This window comes from Onychostoma macrolepis, chromosome 12 (genome assembly GCF_012432095.1).
Source record: "Onychostoma macrolepis isolate SWU-2019 chromosome 12, ASM1243209v1, whole genome shotgun sequence".
Classification (NCBI taxonomy): Eukaryota; Metazoa; Chordata; class Actinopteri; order Cypriniformes; family Cyprinidae; genus Onychostoma; species Onychostoma macrolepis.
Window position 1 is genome coordinate 30,350,979 of NC_081166.1, and position 20,000 is coordinate 30,370,978.

At 35.0% G+C, this 20,000-nt stretch overlaps 1 protein-coding gene across 2 annotated transcripts; it reads right to left on the reverse strand.

The window, feature by feature from the left end:
* Positions 1-512: 512 nt before the first annotated feature.
* Positions 513-19,219, reverse strand: rfng (RFNG O-fucosylpeptide 3-beta-N-acetylglucosaminyltransferase). 2 transcript variants are annotated; one of them, XR_009273724.1, is made up of 10 exons: positions 18,946-19,219; positions 15,816-16,235; positions 9,233-9,281; positions 8,880-8,982; positions 7,566-7,719; positions 6,574-6,659; positions 4,824-4,989; positions 3,497-3,582; positions 3,269-3,392; positions 513-1,581 (listed from the first exon to the last, which is right to left on the reverse strand). XR_009273724.1 is itself a non-coding variant. In XM_058794132.1 (9 exons), the coding sequence occupies exons 2-9, from the start codon at positions 16,155-16,157 to the stop codon at positions 3,326-3,328; spliced, it is 1,053 nt and encodes a 350-aa protein (XP_058650115.1). In that variant the 5' UTR covers positions 16,158-16,235; positions 18,946-19,219; the 3' UTR covers positions 513-3,325. The 2 variants fall into 2 exon arrangements, 1 of the variants encoding a protein (XP_058650115.1); XM_058794132.1 differs by having other exon boundaries at positions 513-3,392.
* Between the last annotated feature and the right edge of the window lie 781 nt (positions 19,220-20,000).

Genomic DNA, 20,000 nt, shown 5'->3' on the forward strand with positions numbered 1-20,000 from the left:
GACCCATACAATGTATTGTTGGCTATTGCTACAAATATACCTGTGCTGCTTATGACTGCTTTTGTGCTGCAGGGACACAAATGTTAGTGCTGACGCCCAAATTTAGATTTTGAATAAACAACCGAAATGATATAAATCATTTGTAAACTCGCCTATTATTTGGTCTCAAGATCTGAACCCTGTGGTTTTCTTCAAATAAGGTCCTTTAAGGATCATTTAAAGGCTAAAATCTCAAGATTTTAGAACAAATGAATTCATGGTCATGCACAAGTCAGAATAGCTCTTGCATTTTGTATCTATACATCCATTCAAAGCAACTTCCAAAAAATTAATTCATAGAATAATAAATTAACTACTCTATCGTGAAGGACATGTTAAGTATTACTGTACATTTTAATACTACAAACCACCAACAATTGTACTGCAGTAACAGACATCATGTTCAAATGAATCATGCATACACTGGCACATGCTTAATAAATAAATTTATTAAAATGAAAATCATACTTTACATCAGTTTATCAGATAAAAAAAAAAAAAACAGGTGCAAAAAAAATAATCAACTGCAACAGTATTTGTTACTGTCGACAGAGCAATATGTTTGTCACTGTTAAAGAAAGAGAAACCATAGTGTAGTTTTGGCATGTTTACGCAAACCACTGGCCTGCAGTGAGGAACGTGTTTGTGCAAATATCAGAAGGATCAGCATATTAAACAACATTTAAACACTCGTGTTCTGATCACCACACTCACACCGGTGTTTCCATGGCAATAAGTCAATGCATTCAACTATGATCGGATAAATTATTAAAACTTGGACTGATTACAATTGCTTTTTGGTCGTCTTATATATATATATCCAACTGCTCGACTCCAAACAACAGCGTTTGAATGCAGATCTAGAGATGTACTGAGTGCAACTGCAGTCAATTTATGAACGGAGAATAACACGAGCTGAAAGGCAATGGCAGTAGATGAGCTGGGCTGCAGAAATCTGGAAAACACAATACTATAAAACTGCATCAATACTGTTTTTCTCATCCTCAGAGGCATTTCGCACACACATTTAAAGGCTTTTGTGGGCATATTACGGCCCAAAGAAAAAAGATGACTCTATAAAGATGATGTCAAAGCCACAGAAATGTGTCTTGAATCATTTAAACAAAAAAAAAAATCCCCCAGTAAATCTGAGAGACTGCGCAATCCTGTCAAAACGCTCTTACAACAGGGATTCGATGTGTCTAAATCACTTGGCAATTCTCAAAAAACCCACATATTTCAGAAAAAAAATGCATTTAATAAATTACAGACACCCTGTTTAACTATATAAATGTAAAAAGTACCAAGCAAAAACTACTTGAAGGAATAGTTCAGCCAAAAATGAACATTAGCTGAAGATGTGTTCACCCTCAAGTCATCCGAGATCAGGTTTGTAGAAATGTGTCTCTGCATCAGTGTCTCAGCAATGGATGCTCTGCAGTGAATGGGTGCCGTCAGAATGAGAGTCCAAACAGCTGATAAAAACATCACAATAATCCACAGCACTCCAGTCCATCAGTTAACATCTGGAGAAGACAAAAGCTGAAACACATCCAGCATTAAGACGTTTTTGACCAGTTTCTAGTTAAAATATACAGGCATGTAATCAGCTAGAGACAAACAAGAAGGAAAATCTGACCACGCCCCAAGTCACGCCCACAAGCCACACCCCCAGCACTTACTATTAAAAATATATATTTTAGCACATTAAAGATATATCTTATATTGTAATACATACTGTTGTCCTGTAAAAAATAAAAAGCAGCATTTAATAATCATGATAATACATTATAATAAAAGTACTATAATATATTATATTGATTAAATTTGTCAATGCATTTATTAAATAGAAATAATTTTAAACGTCTTCACTCACTTTTTATCACTTTCATGTATCATATTTCATGTATCTCTTTTTTTTTTTTTTTTTAATCTTATACAATGTTTGAGTGGTATCATTGTTTCCACAAAAATATTAAGCAGCAAAACTGTTTTCAGAAATGTTCCTGGAGCAGCAAATCAGCATATTACAATGATTTCTGAAGATCATGTGACACTGAAACTTCTCTTTGTATACAACAACAGGTTTATAAACGTTTCTAATAACGAATGTTGCGTTCCCAAATGCAAATGAAAGCGGCTCAAGCGCAGCGCAGCTAGCACTAACAGTGAAGCGAAACTAATAACAGTACTGTAACAGCAGACATTATACTGTAACAGTATAATTACGTCACAACCGTTGGGAATTTTATGACAGCACTAGCAATCCCAAAAAAACCCCACAAAAACAAACTCAGACCTATGCCAATCACATAGGCGGAGACTGTGGCTTTTTTTTTTTTTTTTAAACAACATACAACAACTGCAGAGGAATCTGAACCGAACCAAAATAAAGACATGAAGCTAGATGCCCGACTCCAGACCCGGACAGCCTCATAAAGGTGATCCACAGGACGCTCTATTAGCAGCTCAGTGTTTTACATTCATGTCAGGAAAAGGACCATTTACATCCGAATGCAATTTAATATACACAGAACAAAACCTAGAAATATATTTCAGAATATAAACTGCTTAATTGGCCATTTACAGCAAGATTTAACGTTGCTAAATGTGTTTGTGTGCCTGCGCGTTTAACTTGAATAATGTCCAACAGATATCCGTTTTAAATAATTCACTCGTTGATTTGCTTAAAATCTACTTTGCGATTCTGTTGCAAACATGTTTATGGTGCATTGCTAGTGCAGCAGAAATAGACAGCGCAGCCTTTACAAGTAATTTGCATGCAATGTATCTGGTTGCCACGGCAACCTCACGCGCTTCCTGCTGCTCTAATCATAGTAAAACCGCTTTTAATGGTACACGGATTGTGACTTTGTACATTTACTACAGAAATGCTCAAATCACATCCCTGAATATAGGTCCTCTAGCCATAATATTGCGTTCTACAATAAATAAAGCAGCCATCTGGTCTGAATCAGGAGAGAAATCTGCACAGATCAACACCATTTACAAACCAAAACAGCCCAAAGTGATTTGTTGCATGGATTATTGTGATGCTTTTATCAGCTGTTTGGACTCTCATTCTGACGGCACCCATTCACTGCAGAGACACTGATGCAATCATACATTTCTCCAAATCTGATGAAGAAACACACTCATCCTAACCTTGGATGGCCTGAGGGTGAGAAAACTTTCACAAATGTTTATTTTTGGGTGAACTATTCCTTACATAGGTATTATTTTGGTATGAAGAGTTTTCTGGAAAGCAGAATTCGTATCTCAGAGGTCAGTGACGAGTCTTGGGTGGACACCACTCTGTGTCCGGGTAGAGCAGGCAGTGAACCGTTTTAAACCTGAAGAGATAATGGTTGCTTCATAAAATCCAGCACTGAAACTTTATTTTGAAGTATTAGAAAAGGACTATATGTATCTAGTGTGCATGTGTGTGTCTGTGTACCGTGTCGGGTCTTCAGCCAATGAGAACGCTCCTCCAACACTGACCACGTTCCTCCTGTTCTCGAACCCACCGTAACTGAGGGTCACCTGTGGAGGAAAGAAACTGTGAGGATCTCAGGTATTATGTCAGTGGGATATTATATATATATATATATATATATATATATATATATATATATATATATATATATATATATATATATATATATATATATATATATATATATATATATATATAAAAAGTGCACCTTGAATTAATTCAGTCGTGTTTGACAACCTCTAAACAATCACTAAACAGCTGACACTTCTTGTATGATAAACTTATTTTCATTAAATTCTTAATTTTCTATTATTAAAAAAATAAATAAATGGGGGCAAAAGTCTGGAAATGCAAATATTTCTCCATACTCTGCTTTCTTTTTTCCATACTTTTCCAAAACCGCGTAGGAACCCTGTATTTTGCGTATTGAGGGCAGGCACTGCAGGCAAAAACACCCGTCAAGTTTGAGATTTTGGGCTTTTTGGTTTTTCATAAAGTGTTTTTTCAGACTACTGGAAAGAAAACCTCCAAAAGACACTGTTAAGTGTTTCTTTTATAGCACTTTATCTATTTGTGTCAATTACAATACATATTTCTAAAGGCCGTTTTCTCAAAATCCAAAAAGGAGTTTTTTCTCCTACACTGAACCATAAATCTCCACTTCAGTAGCACTTACACACACCAAACTTTACATTTTTATTACTATATTCTATATCCTGAAGGTTTTTACAGAGGGATTTGTTCATATATAATTTGCTTGATTATATACAACATTTTAATCCCCCCAAAAATTAGTGAAAATAGTGTTTTCTATCCGTTCTAAGCCTTTTCTGAATTATGGAGCGAAAAAAATGAGATACCCAAAATTCCCTCTGTAAAAACTTACAATCAGTACAATATTGTGTACATACATGTTTTTACATTGTACTTGCATTTTAAAAATACCTGCATGTAATTACATCTGTAATTAATTTCAGTAATTACATTTATAATTACACTGTTGACCCATCTCTTACACCTTAAACCGACCCAACAAGAATTTTGAAACTGACATCAAGAAAACTTATAATACAAAAATAAAGTTTGCAATTATCAGCGTAATCAATCAGTTGGGTAAGGCGCTAACTATTCGTTTTTTTTTTAGTTTTTTTTTTACCCTATTCACCTGCAGTGTCTCGCCTTAAATGGTGAATTACACAGGACTGAAAAAAAATTCTGTGATCGCCGAATTGCAAAAAACTGTAGGTCCGGATGAACAAACATGCAGTCTGTCTGTTAGAGATCTGACCTGCTGGAGTAAGCTGTCCGTGGGGAGTCTCTGCAGGTTCTCCAGGTGAGAGTGGAACAGGCCTGTGTGAGTCAGAGAGACCTCCAGCAGAGCCTCGATGATATAACCCACCGTACAGTCATCCGGGAGACGGATCTTCTCTGCTGTCGTGATGAAGTTTCCGAGACTGAGAGACAAAGAAAAGAGGGATTTCCATTTCAAACAGCAATCCATGCACACTGAGAACAATTAAAGCACCATTATTTTAATTCAGTGTAAAAACTAGTGCTGTCAAACGAGTAATCGCATCCAAAATAAGTTTTTGTTTACATAATGTGTGTGTGTACGGTGCATATTTATTATGCATATATAAATACACACACATATAGTATTTATTTTGAAAATATTTACATGTATATACATTTATATTAGTGCTGCCAAACGATTAATCGCATCCAAAATAAAAGTTTGTTTACACAATAAGTGTGTGTACTGTGTATATTTATTATGTATATATAAACACACACACACACGCATGCATATTTAATAAAAATTTTATATTTTTATATTAAATTTATTTATTTATAATATAAGTTTTTTAAATATAAATATACATGTAAATATTTTCAAAATATATACCGTACATGTGTATTTATATATACACAAATATACATAGTACACACATATATTATGTAAACAAAAACTTATTTTGGATGCGATTTAATCGTTTGACGGCACTAATATAAATACATGTAAATACTTTCAAAAATACTGTGTGTGTATGTATTTATATATACACATGATAAATATACACAGTTTACACACATATATTATGTAAACAAAAACTTATTTTTGGATGCGATTAATCGTTTGACAGCAATAGTAAAAACATTTACATGTTTGCCAAAACATTTGCATGTAAACCCATTTTAAACTTTTGGAAATTATGGTGTCTTGAATATATAATTATATGTTGTTAGGCTTTCCTGTAGCTCAAATAGTAGAGCATGGCGCTAGCAACGCCAAGATCATGGGTTCGATTCCCAGGGAAAGCAAGAGCTGATCAAATGTAAAAACTGTAACTTGAATGTAAGTCGCTTTGGATAAAAGCGTCTGCTAAATGCATAAATGTAAATGTAAATGTAAATGTTGTTAAAATGGTTGCATACAGTAGGCAGTCATGTGCACGCTGAATAAAGCTGACAAGAATGCTGAAAGACGGGTTTACATGTGGATTTGGGGAAACAGGCAGTAAATCAGTGATGCTTTGCTTAAACACCCCAGGCGAAAAAATAAGTACACTTCTACGTGTAATGTATAAAGATCATCTAAGTGTACTTAAATGTGCTATTTTGGAATGCCATGAATATGAACTAAAACACACTATCTTTGTATTTAAAAAATTTATTTTGTTACCACTTGAGTATGAAAGATGGGTTCAAGTGTACTACACGTGGTGACTAAATACATTTTCTTAAATACAGAGATAGTGTGTTAAAAGTGCGTTTTAGTTCATCTTCACAGTGTCCCAAAATAGCACATTTGAGTACACTTAGATGATCTTAAGTTTATCTTAAGTAGTACTAAAGAATCATATTTAGTATATTAAGTACAAAATTAGTGCACGGAAACAGAGCACTTTAAGTACATTATGGAAGTGCACTTGTTTTTTTTATCCGGGACTGCATGACCTTTCCTGCTAAGAAGCAACACAGTTTTTGGCAGCGCAATCAGTGTAAGATCACAGAGTAGAGAATAAGCGTGAGCTTACCTTGCCCATGGACTCATTTTGAGCGCTAAGCCTCGGCTGATGCAGAATCCAGCTCCTCCGGTGGCAAACCAGAACTTCACCGAGACCTGCAGCAGATAGTCCAGATTAGGCACAGATTCTTTCTTCTGCAGGGATGCATTAAACTGATCAAAAGACATTTATAATGTTACAGAATATTTCTATTTCAAATAAATGATGCTCTTTTGACCTTTCTATTCATCTGTGAATCCTGAAAAATAATATGCATCATAGTTTGCACAAAAATATTGTGCAGCACAACTGTTTTCAACATAATAATAATCAGAAATGTTTCTTGAGCAGCAAATCAGCATATTAGAATGATTTCTGAAGATCATGTGACACTGAAGACTGCAGTAATGATGCTGAAAATACAGCTGCGCATCACAGAAATAAATTACAGTTTAACACATATTCACATAGAAAACAGCTGTTTTAGATTAAAATAATATTTCACAATTTTCCTGTTTTTTTTCTCTCGATCAAATAAGTGCAGCCTTGGCAAGTTTAAGAGATTTTATGATATGACAAACATGTATTTCCTAATAGCATCTTTAAAATATTTAGACAGAAAACTATCATAACATTAAATTAAAAACAAAATCTTGTAAAAGCAGTATATCAGTTTAATAGCATAAATGCTTTTTTCCCCCTTTATTTGGTAACAATTATTTTAGTTGCCAGACTTTTGATTTAAACACGTTTTCTTAGTGAGACCTACACTACAATTACTTGAAATAAATACAAATACACCTGAAATAACAAACTATTTTAGTCAGAAGAAGAAAAAAATGGACATACAAAAAAACCCTTGAAAACGTTGATTCTTTTTTCTGTTTAAGTCATATTCGGTCTACTTTTACTATTCAGCTTGTTTGTGGTTGAACAGATGTATTATAATTGTCTTGTTACAGCGGCCCTGTCTCCCACTGAACCTGTGCTTTCTTCTCAGTGAAAAGGCGAGAGCGGCTCACCGATCCGTCGCTCTTGACCCTCTCAGAAACCTCTATGGGATGATCCAGACTGGGTCGGCCCAGATAAACGTCCTGAGTGTGAGAATAAGATGACAGCAGCTCCAGCAAACTGGGCAGGATCACATAGTTATCATCATCCACGTGACAGAACCACCTGCAGAACAGAGAGAGAAAACAAAACTCTGGAATAATGACCATTTCAAAATGCTTTTGATAGTCTCTTCTGCTCACCAAGGCTGCATTTATTTAATCAAAAATAGAGTAAAAAATGTGAAATATTATTACAATCTAAAACAGCTGTTTTCTATGTGAATATGTGTTAAACTGTAATTTATTTCTGTGATGCGCAGCTGTATTTTCAGCATCATTACTGCAGTCTTCAGTGTCACATGATCTTCAGAAATCATTCTAATATGCTGATTTGCTGCTCAACAAACATTTCTGATTATTATCAATGTTGAAAACAGTTGTGCTGCACAATATTTCTGTGGAAACCGTGATACATTTTATTTTTCAGGATTCACAGATGAACAGAAAGTTCAAAAGAGCAGCATTTATTTGAAACAGAAATCTTTTGTAACATTTAAAACACCTTTACTGTCACTTTTGATCAATTCGATACATCCTTGCTGAATAAATGTATCAATTTCTTTTTTTTAAATCTTATATAACCCAAACTTTTCAATGGTGATGTATCAGTTTCCACAGAAATACAAAGCAGCAAACACAGTTTTTAACACTGATAATGAGAAATGTTGCCATCAGATGAAAAAAAATTAATTAGTGCTGTCAAACGATTAATCTCATCCAAAATAAAAGTTTTTGTTTACATAATGTGTGTGTGTGCTGTGTATATTTATTATGTATATATAAATACTCACACATGCATCTATTATATTTAAGAAAAATGTGTTATGTTTATACATTACATATATTTACATATAATATAAATTATAGGAATATAAATATTTACATGTAAATATTTTCAAAATATTTGCTGTATGTGTGTATTTATATATACACACACATATATTATGTAAACAAAAACTTTTATTTTGAATGCGATTGTTTGACAGCACTAAAAAAAAAAAAAAAAATGCAATTAAATAAAAAACAATTACTTTAAATTGTAGTATTTCTCAATACTGCTGTTTTACTGAATTTATCATCAAGTTAAAGCAGCCTTGGCCAGAAAAAAAAAAAAGACATTTAACTTTAGACCAGTACTGTAAATGAATGCCACATCTGCTGTATGATGACTGTATGCTATGATTTAATGCATTCAGCAGCCTGTGGCCTTCAGACGAACTCAACTTTTTCTGTGACTCGATGAACTTGTCATACTCCACAGACATCTTGCAGCACAGAGCTTGACGCGTGTGCGCCGCCGAGCAGTTGGTGTTGATGATGTTGAGCCCTTCAGGAGACAGTGACATGACAATGACTTATGATTTACATGACATTCAATTATGTCACACCACACAGTCCGTGTCATGATGAAATGAAGCATGAATATGAGGTTCTTCTAGCTAGGCATGGCTCAGGATGGTCAGTTAGTCCCTTAAACAGATTTTGCAATGGTACCTAGAGTTTCTTCTCTTAATTTGAAGCTTTAAAATGGTTTAAAGGTGTTTATTTGATCTGCTCAGAGCAGGTTTAAGTGTTACCTGCTTTCTGTCTGAGCTCCTTGTCCTCTCCATCAGTGAAGATAAACGTCTGAAACAGAGAAAGTCAAAGTTCACTGCCATGATTCACTGGAAAACAGTCAGGGATTTACAAACCTTTTTTTTTTTTTTTTTACCTGTTTGACAAAATATTTACTTAAAGTCTGCTGAGATTTCAAATTAATATTTCAACAATTTAATGACACATTCGCATGTCCTCAGTTCTCTGATATTAGTCACGTGACATGCAGGAAAACAGCTTTATTTCAGTATCATTAAAATGCTATTATAGTTTTTGTATTTTCCAATGTAATTGAGTTTTAGTAATTCTGTTGGTCATTTTTGTCATTTTTATTAGTTATTGTTTTTTAAATAGTTTATACAGTCTATATAGTTATTTTCATTTTTTAGTTTTAGTTATTAGTACAATTAACTTTTTATTTCTATTTCAAGTAACAACTTTTTTGTTTTAATTAGTTTTAGCTATATTTTATATAAAATAACTAGAAATAATTTTCTAGATTAACAATACATTCATTCATTCCTTCATTCTCTCACTCCCTCCATTCTCTCATTCTCTCACTCCCTCCATTCCTTCATTCGCTCCTCCCTCCATTCCTTCATTCGCTCACTCCTCCATTCCTTCATTCTCACTCCCTCCATTCCTTCATTCTCTCACTCCCTCCATTCCTTCATTCTCTCACTCCCTCCATTCCTTCATTCTCTCACTCCCTTCATTCCTTCATTCTCTCACTCCCTTCATTCCTTCATTCTCTCACTCCCTTCATTCCTTCATTCTCTCACTCCCTTCATTCCTTCATTCGCTCACTCCCTCCATTCCTTCATTCGCTCACTCCCTCCATTCCTTCATTCGCTCACTCCCTCCATTCCTTCATTCGCTCACTCCCTCCATTCCTTCATTCGCTCACTCCCTCCATTCCTTCATTCGCTCACTCCCTCCATTCCTTCATTCGCTCACTCCTCCATTCCTTCATTCGCTCACTCCCTCCATTCCTTCATTCGCTCACTCCTCCATTCCTTCATTCTCACTCCCTTCATTCCTTCATTCGCTCACTCCCTTCATTCCTTCATTCGCTCACTCCCTTCATTCCTTCATTCGCTCACTCCCTTCATTCCTTCATTCGCTCACTCCCTCCATTCCTTCATTCGCTCACTCCCTCCATTCCTTCATTCGCTCACTCCCTCCATTCCTTCATTCGCTCACTCCCTCCATTCCTTCATTCTCTCACTCCCTCCATTCCTTCATTCTCACTCCTCCATTCCTTCATTCTCTCACTCCCTCCATTCCTTCATTCTCTCACTCCCTCCATTCCTTCATTCTCTCACTCCCTTCATTCTCTCCATTCTCTCACTCTCACTCTCTCCACTCCCTTCATTCCTTCATTCTCTCACTCCCTTCATTCTCTCACTCCCTTCATTCCTTCATTCTCCATTCTCTCACTCCCTTCATTCCTTCATTCTCTCACTCCCTTCACTCCTCCATTCTCTCACTCCCTTCACTCCCTTCATTCCTTCATTCTCTCACTCCCTTCATTCCTTCATTCTCTCACTCCCTTCATTCCTTCATTCTCTCACTCCCTTCACTCCCTCCATTCTCTCACTCCCTTCACTCCCTTCATTCCTTCATTCTCTCACTCCCTTCACTCCTTCATTCTCACTCCCTTCACTCCTTCATTCCTTCATTCTCTCACTCCTTCACTCCTTCATTCTCTCACTCCTTCATTCCTTCATTCTCACTCCCTCATTCCTTCATTCTCACTCCTTCATTCCTTCATTCTCTCACTCCCTTCATTCCTTCATTCTCTCACTCCCTTCACTCCCTCCATTCTCTCACTCCCTTCATTCCTTCATTCTCTCACTCCCTCCATTCTCTCACTCCCTTCATTCCTTCATTCTCTCACTCCCTTCATTCATTCATTCCCTCACAACACACCCTGGGTTCCAGTTTATATACATGTACACAGATTCAGCATAATAAACTGGGGTATATGAGTAAGTGTTTTAGCAAATACTCTGTCTTTCAAGGAACAGATAATGAACGCATGAATCCTCTGTTGCCTCACAAATGTCCACAACGATCTGTAAGCTGGCACAGGCGTCTGGAGCCCTCATGAAATAGCTCGGAGGGACAGAACGTCTCTGGATTTAGCACTGGATTACTCGTGATGTTTCTGGCACACAGCATGTTTGAGCAGGGAAAACTCTAAATACCACTTGTTCTGCACGGAAAATAAAAACCGCCATTATTTATTTACCCTCATTTCACTCCAAACCTACATTCGAATGAATATTTTGTTCCATGGACCATTTAAGGGCAATTTTTGAAGAAGAATATTTTGAATTCTCTTTAATATAATCATGAAAGCAAATGAGGACTAGTGCTGTCAAGCTACGAAAAGGATGCAAAAGTACAAAGAGAGGCATCATAAAACATTCAGTTTTTTAATGGTTTTCACGCAAAGCTGTCATATGGCTGCAGAAGACCTGAAATAAAACATCTGCAGTTTTTACAAAGAAAAAAAAAAAAAAAAAGTTTTTTGATAAGCTGTATGTTACCGTACCTTAAATGGTGAAAAATTGTAAATCCAAGAGCAACTCATTATATGTAATTTTACTCTAAAATATACAGAATTATGGTTTCTGGAAGTAAAAATTGCGAGATACCACATAATTACAGTGAAAAACAGTATGGGACATTCCCAGAAGTCTCTGTGTGACACATTGCTTATTTTATATCAATAATTTTGCTTCTTATTCATCAGTAATGAACATTAAGGTATTTTTATGTAACATTATATAATATTCAGTGAATGTTTATTGCATTACTTTAGTGTGCTACACTGATGGGGTTTTCCATTTTTGTGACATGCCACTTATAATGAACTCTGCTTTTTACTGTAAAACGTACTGATAAACACCTTGATAATGCAGCTTGTACAGTAAAAATCTGTTTTATACCAATATACTATCCTGTAATATATTTGTTCATACAGTGAACTTTTGACAACAACAGCTGTCAGTTTTTAACAAATTTGACTGGATTTTTTTTATGGTGTAATGAATAGTAAACAAAAACATAATAGTCAATGCTGTGGTTTGGTTTGCTACACATACTGAAGTGCGTGATGCTCGCGGTGTTCTTTAGCCCCAGTAAGTGAGGACACAAACACATGAGCATCGCCTCCAGAACTGCTCTAGAGTCACTTCATTAGCATTTTACTGATCGTTTGAGAAAACTATGGTCATATCATACACGCAGAAACGTAAAGGTCTTCACAACAACCCGTCAAAATAAAAGTTCAGTTTAACTTAAAGAAATTGTGACAAAAAACATATTACTACTGTATAGTAGAATGTACATCTCAACATAATAATACTAAAATTAACACTAATTATAATAATAATAATAATTATTATTACTTTATTGTAAAAAGAATAAATCACACAATTTTCTTCCATATTTTAACTTTAAAAGCAAACCTCTGTTGCACATTTCAATTTTGTCTTCCTTTAATAACCAGAATTTCTGAAAAACCAAAACATTTCATAGGGCCCTATTACTGAAAAAAATAAAAAATGTTTTATATATATATATATATATAAATAAAATTAACATCTGAAAATTGTTTTTATCAATTTCATTACACATGGTTTTTCATTGTTAAAATTTCATTAAACCATTAAAATGGAATCCAGAAAAATTACAATGGAAAACAGAATTTGGTCAAAATAAAAAAATAAAATGTATTTCATAGGGCCCTAAAAAAATAATTTTGGTTAAACATTCGTTCAATACATTGTTGTAAAATGGTGATTTCAATTAATTAGACATGATTTTTGAATACTAAAATTGAATTTAACCATTCAAACGGAGTCCAGAAAAATGAAAACAGAATCCAGAAAAATTAAAATGGGGAAAAATAAAAATTTTAAACCGGATTTGGGAAAAAATCTAATGGAATTTGGGGGAAAGTAAAACAGACTCCACAGGGCCCTATCCTTCATATCACTTCCACTGCTGCTCCAACACTGGAAATGAAAGGCAATCTTGATATTTTCCAACACTTAGTACATCTGAGTTAAACTCTGGAAAACTTAAATCCACTTTGAGAATGTCTAGGATTGTTTTTGCCAGCATTGAGGGTTAAAGCTTTCCAACTTTTTTTCCAGCTTTTTTTTTTAAAGGACATGCGTTTCCAACAAAATTAACTCTTCAATACGTATGCATTTTTCATCTGTAGATAGTCTTTGGACCCTGTCCAGAAATTGTACAAAACATCTTTAATAGAGAATATAGAAGGTTATTCAAGTAGAAAGTCATAAAAGGAAAAAGCCTGGTGGACGTTGTCCCACAATCTGAACATTGTAAATCTAACAGTGAAAGAATGTTTCTTCTGGCATGAGTTGGCACTTTATACTGGAGCTGTTTGTACCAAACACAATCTCGCTTTATGAGAAAAGCTGAGCGCTTGAAATTTCTCCTGGGCATTTGGCGCTGTTGTGCAATGGCAAAACAATGGCGCTGCACTGTTTTACAGGTTAAGTCAATCTGGGGGGCCCCTCTGGGCCCCGCACTCGCGCGTGTGAGGCCTCAGGAAAGGGGCGTCTTTGGCAGTCAAGATAATGTTCTTGATGAAAGCAAACACACGCGCTTTTGTGTCTGCGGCTCTCAGGTTTCTGAGGAACTTCCTCTTCCAGGGGCCCGAGGGCCACCAGCTCTGGACCCCTGTTAACCACCTCACCCTTAAATTGCCAGAACACTTCCTGAACACTCTCTGTGTGTGTGTGTGTGTGTGTGTGTGTGTGTGTGTGTGTGTGTGTGTGTTCACCCCTAAACACACCACTGACCAACTGCAACGGCTCCAAAATCACAACCGATGAGTCGAACCAAGTCCTCTCCACACGTTTCATTTCCCTTTTTGATAAACAGTTTTAATATGGAAGCAAACATTTGTTGCTACTTATGTTTCACCATAAATTTAAAACATCCTGAAAATGTTGTACCACATATCAGAACTATATTAGTTATCAACCAATATAAGACTTATTTATTTTACATTTACTGGTATTGTTATTAACTGTCCATGGTAATTAAATGTTAATTAATTGTTCATACTCACTTCTCTTATTTTTACATTTAAATTATGTTTGCCATAGGGCTGCACAATTGGTGAAAAACATCTAATTGGGATTTTTCTGATAAAAATGGTCCTTTAAAATGTTTTTTTTTTTTGTAGAGCTGCACAAATGGGTCAAAATTTTGTTATGCATCAATACTGCTATAAAACAACAACAACAACAACAACAATAATAATAATTATTATTATTATTATTACCTAATAAAAACACAACAGTACTAAAAAAAAAACCCCATAAGAACACTATTGTAATATTTCACTGTAGAATTAAAAAAACAACAATAAAAGTATTTAGAAAAAATTATATTAAATAAAATAACTTAATTACAATACTGATATTTATGGCTTAATTTCTTAATTTACAAACACTAAACAATAAATAATAATGTTATATAGCGGTTGACATGAAAGAACACATCATGATAAATCACGCAGCGTAAATATTTACGGAAATAAACCGCAGCATTTGCAATTTTATAATCACATCAAGACGTTTTGCAATTTCGGTTTAATTTCAATTAACCGTGCAGCCCTATTATTAAACACTTATTTTTATCTAAATGCTTTAGAAGTTAATTTAATAACAGTTAAATGTAATCTTTAGAAAATCACAAAAAGAATATATATTTTTTTCATATTTTAATGTTGTGATGCCTGCATTCACTTTTAGCATTTAAAGTGAGTGGTTTTAGTTTTGAAGGTTTTATTTCTTATTTATTTACACCAAATAGTATAGATTTTACCCATACCATGAAAATACATACTGGGGCCTTATCAAAAACATGATGTGAAAAATACTGTCAAATCCACTGAGGTTAGTGCTGTCAAACAATTAATCATGATTAATCGCATCCAAAATAAAAGTTTTTGTTTACATTATATATATGTGTGTGTACTGTGTATATTTATTATGTATATATAAATACACACACATGCATCTATATATTTAAGAAAAATGTAGTGCTTATATATTAAATATAGAAAATATATTAATATAAATAGATATTAGTGCTGTTAAAGTATTAATCGCATCCAAAATAAATGTTTTTGTTTACATAATGTGTGTGTATTGTGTATATTTGTTATGTATATATAAATACACACACATGCATCTATATATTTAAGAAAAATGTTAATTAATTAAATGAATATAAATATATACATGTAAATATTTTCAAAATATGTACTGTATGTGTGTGTATTTATACATACATAATACACACATCTATCATGTAAACAAAAACTTTTATTTTGTGTGCGATTAATTGTTTGACAGCACTAAAATGTGGTTGAATATACACCCGAAAAAAGTCATGAAAAATGATCCAACGCTGTTAATAAGATCAAAAAAGAATGTATTGTGAGTTTGACCTCAGAATAGTTGGCTATTGAGTATTTATACGCAGATGAATGAAACGCCTCCCTACCTGTTCCTTGGCTTTGGACACCCAGGTCTGGGACAGGAGCTGCAGTCTGGACTTGTGATATTTCCTAGTGGTCTTAACAGCAATAAAAACGTCTCTGAAATCTAAAGAGGAGTCTTTGGATCGGGGCCCAGGGGAGCGGGTGTGCGGCGGGCGAATGAGAGCGCCGTCCTTGGCATCGTGGCTTCTTTGGCCGGGGCTCCTGCGTCCGGCTCCGGCGGGCCTGGGCAGATCCGTCTGACGCGGAGGAGGCTGTAAGGAGGGAATGAGGAGCACCAGAAGGGCACAGAGCGCCAGGGAAAGCAGAAAGCAGATTTTGTTGGTGCAGACATTGGATAAGTGCATTCTTCCGGTGCTCAACCGCCTGCGCCGGCCTGCCTCGCCACAACAACAGCACCCATCCTCACTGCATCGCTGCGGACCCTGCGCAAACACAACCACACACGCACAGCTGGAGCTTTAACTTAAGCAATCATCTTAAAGGCACAGTACGTACGTTTTCACCGGTAGAGTTCGCATTTTCAAAACAATAATAAAAACGAAGCTTGATGACGCTATGAAGGAGGAGGTTCTATGGAAGCCTGCTTCCGCCACTGAATAAAAAATAAAAAAAAAGGTTATTGCGACTTTTTTTTCTCAGAACTGCGTGATACAAACTCGCAATTCTGCCTTTTTTTCCTTAGAATTGCGAGATATAAACTTGCCATTTTGAGAAATTAAGTCAGAATTGCGTGATATAAACACAATTGCAAGTTATAAAGTAAAAAATTGCAAGATATAAACTCGCAATTCTGAAAAGTCAGTTTGTATCTTGCAATTCAGACTTTATTTCTCAGAATTGCGAGTTTATTTCTTAGAATTGTGAGTTTATGTCTCTTTATAACTCAAGTTCATATCTCACAATTGCGACAGAATTGTGAGATAAAGTCGCAATTATCTTTTTTTATTTTTTATTCAGTGGCGGAAACGGGCTTCCATAATGTTCACAGATGAGGTAATAAATTAATTTTTTATTTTATTACCCGTACCGTCCACAGTTATCAAACAGCAAATAAATTATACAGAGAAAGCGAGCAAAGAACATGACGACTGATTTTGGTCTAGCGTGAGTTTAAGCACTCTCAATCAGTAAAGCTGTGTATACATGGTTTGATTAAAGAATGTCTTATTTACGTCATAAGTACATGCACTTTGTTGTTAATGCTGAGAGAATTCATGTGAGAGCTGAATGCAGTCAGCGAGCAAACACTGAACAATAACTCATCTAAACGCCTCTGATTGGCCATTGCATTCATAAGCATTTCACTTCAGTGAAAAAGTGTTCTGGTGTGAATCAGGAGAGAAATCTGCAGATCAAGCAGCGTTTACAAGACAAAACAGCTCTAAACTAATATGTGGCTGGATTTTGATGAGAGACGACAGCAGATGCACTTCTTCACTGAAGGAAGCGTTATTATGGATTATGGACTCATATTTTAGACATTAAAAACATCTTAATGCTGGATTAGTTTCAGCTTTTGTCTTCTCCAGATGTTAACTGATGGACTGGAGTGCTGTGGATTATTGTGATGTTTTTATCAGACTCTCATTCTGACGGCACCCATTCACTGCAGAGCATCCATTGCTGAGACACTGATGCAGAGACACATTTCTGTACCAATGAGCACATTTTCAGCGAATTTTATTAAATTCATATAATTAATCTCAAATGAATTAGTATCTGAACATGACATTATGAAAACAACCAAATCTGCCAGGCTCTTTAAATGTTCACACGGTTTGTTTTATTCCCCCCCACAGCTCACTGTGCAATCCAATGCAAGCATATGCGTTCAGTTTCTTTCTGGCACCGGTGAGCATCTGTCAACCATTTCCGATCTTCTATTTTCAGAGCTGAAATGATACCTCGAGCACACACAGATGTGGAAGCTGAAAACACATTCACTGCGAGATGTTTACTCAATTTAAAAAAAGAAAAAAGTCTGAATTGTGAGATACACACTTACAAAGTTGCAATTGTGAGAGAAAAAACGCAATTACTTACATTAAAAAAAAAAACATCAACTGCGAGATGTCAAATCAGAATTCAGATTAAGTGTAAAAGATGTAAACTTTACTTTTTATTCCCTGGCATAAGCAAGCGTTCATACATTCCAGAGCATGCGAGCAGCACCGAGTCTAAGCTAAGGCTCACTTCACTGCTATGCATCCTGAACACACACAATTAAATCATATTTTCATTCTTTTAGCATACTTTGACAAAATTAACTTTGATTGGAAAGTACTTGCGGTGCAAAAATGGTTGAGCGTGGTCAATGATGCCAGAAAAATGTACATAAATCATCACATCATAAATACTCAAATGGTTTGATTTTTTCACTCTTGTTTAGATTATGACAGTTTTATGTTTTAATAGTACTGTAATCATTTTTTTCTGTGTTTTAAAATCTGCATCTGGGGGTAAAACTGTATTAACCTTTTTTTTTTTTTACATATGCACTTTAATGCATAATTTAGTCTTATGGTTACCGTTAAAAGATTTAACGTTTATGAATTTGAGTTTTATATAAATTACACCAGACCTACTATTAGTCACATTTTTTGATTAACTTTTTTGATCCACTTCAAATGTTGACTACTGTACGTGCATTTATTCACTATTAAATAATAAATTGTTGTGTTTATTAAATAAACCAAAACTGAACTGACAAAGCATCTGTTAGTTTAACATATAACAATATAAACAATCAATATAAATATGATAAACAACACATGGGACATAAAAGTGTGCAAAGTTGAAGCAAAGTAAACCGTAATGAATGATTACTACATCCAAACACCTTATTAGTTAGATGAAATACTAGTGTACTACAATGTTCAGTGATGTCGAGTACACAACAGTGCATTGCTATGCTACCGTGACACAAAAACACTTTATATAAAGTAACTTTAGGCTTTATTTTGAGTCTGAAGTGAAGTGAGCTTCTCTATTTACACACAGCTTTCACCGCGTTTCTCTTTCCACACCGAACCGAAAGTTCACACAAACCGCACAGAGGTCAAATAAAGCCAGTCTTACACCACAAACACACACTGTAAATATAATAAATCTGGTTTTGGCGAAGCGTCTTACGTGCTGCTCCGCGTCGAGTGTAAGCGAAACCAGCGCGACTCCGGATCATCTCCTGATTGCTCTGCTTTGGCTTCTTCTTCGCTCGATGCTTCCAGAAGTTCTCGGATCAACAGTCAACATTTATTACGCAGTTCCTCCAGAGCTCGGCTATCAGTCATCACTGCTGTGTTGCGTTGTTTAATGTCCTCTGTGCCGAGGATTGACTCACAACTAACTACATTGTCCTTCTGTAGCTGCTAAAGCGCGTGGTTTGACATCAGCGCCCTCTGCCGGATGTGACGTGACAGCGCCAGGATGACGTCATGACATCCTTGTGGATTTACGTTCAGTTTAAATACACAGTGCAACATAAATGACTCAATCCATGTGCGACTAACAGTAATATAATTTATATGATATTCTAATTAAAATTTAAAACCATTAGCTAAAAGTTGAAACATTAATCTTAAGACTGAAAAAAAAAAATTTAAGATGCGCATTTTAAGAAATATGCATATGATTTTTTTTTTTTAAATAGCTGCTTAACGTTTTTTTTTTTTCTAAACATAAATAAATAAATACAGAATAACAGTTTTATATATGCATAAATTAATAAATAAAGTGCATTTAGAAAAAAAAAATGGTTTTCACAGTTTTCTTATTAGAAGAATCAGAAAACTTACTCATACAGAATTTTAAGTGTTCAGGAAAAAGGTTAAAGAAAGGCTTCCTCTTACAAAAGTTACACTGTGTATTAAATATTTAGGCAAAAACAAAATAAGATTGATTAAATAAACAAACTCGATGTTTAAAACCAAGAAAAAAAATCATCAGGACTCAAACTACATAAACTCAACTGATATGGCTTTTAAAACAGCCTGCATCTGCATTTTTGTAAAAATATAAAATGCAAAAAAATGTAAAAGCGTAAACAAATAACAAAAGATGTCTGCTGCCCTCATGTGTCTGTAAGACTAAACGCATCTATTTCTCACTAGTCAACCTTAGTAATAAACATGCGCACTATACATGACAATATTGTAGTCCTATGAGAAAAGAAAAGAAAAGTTAATAAT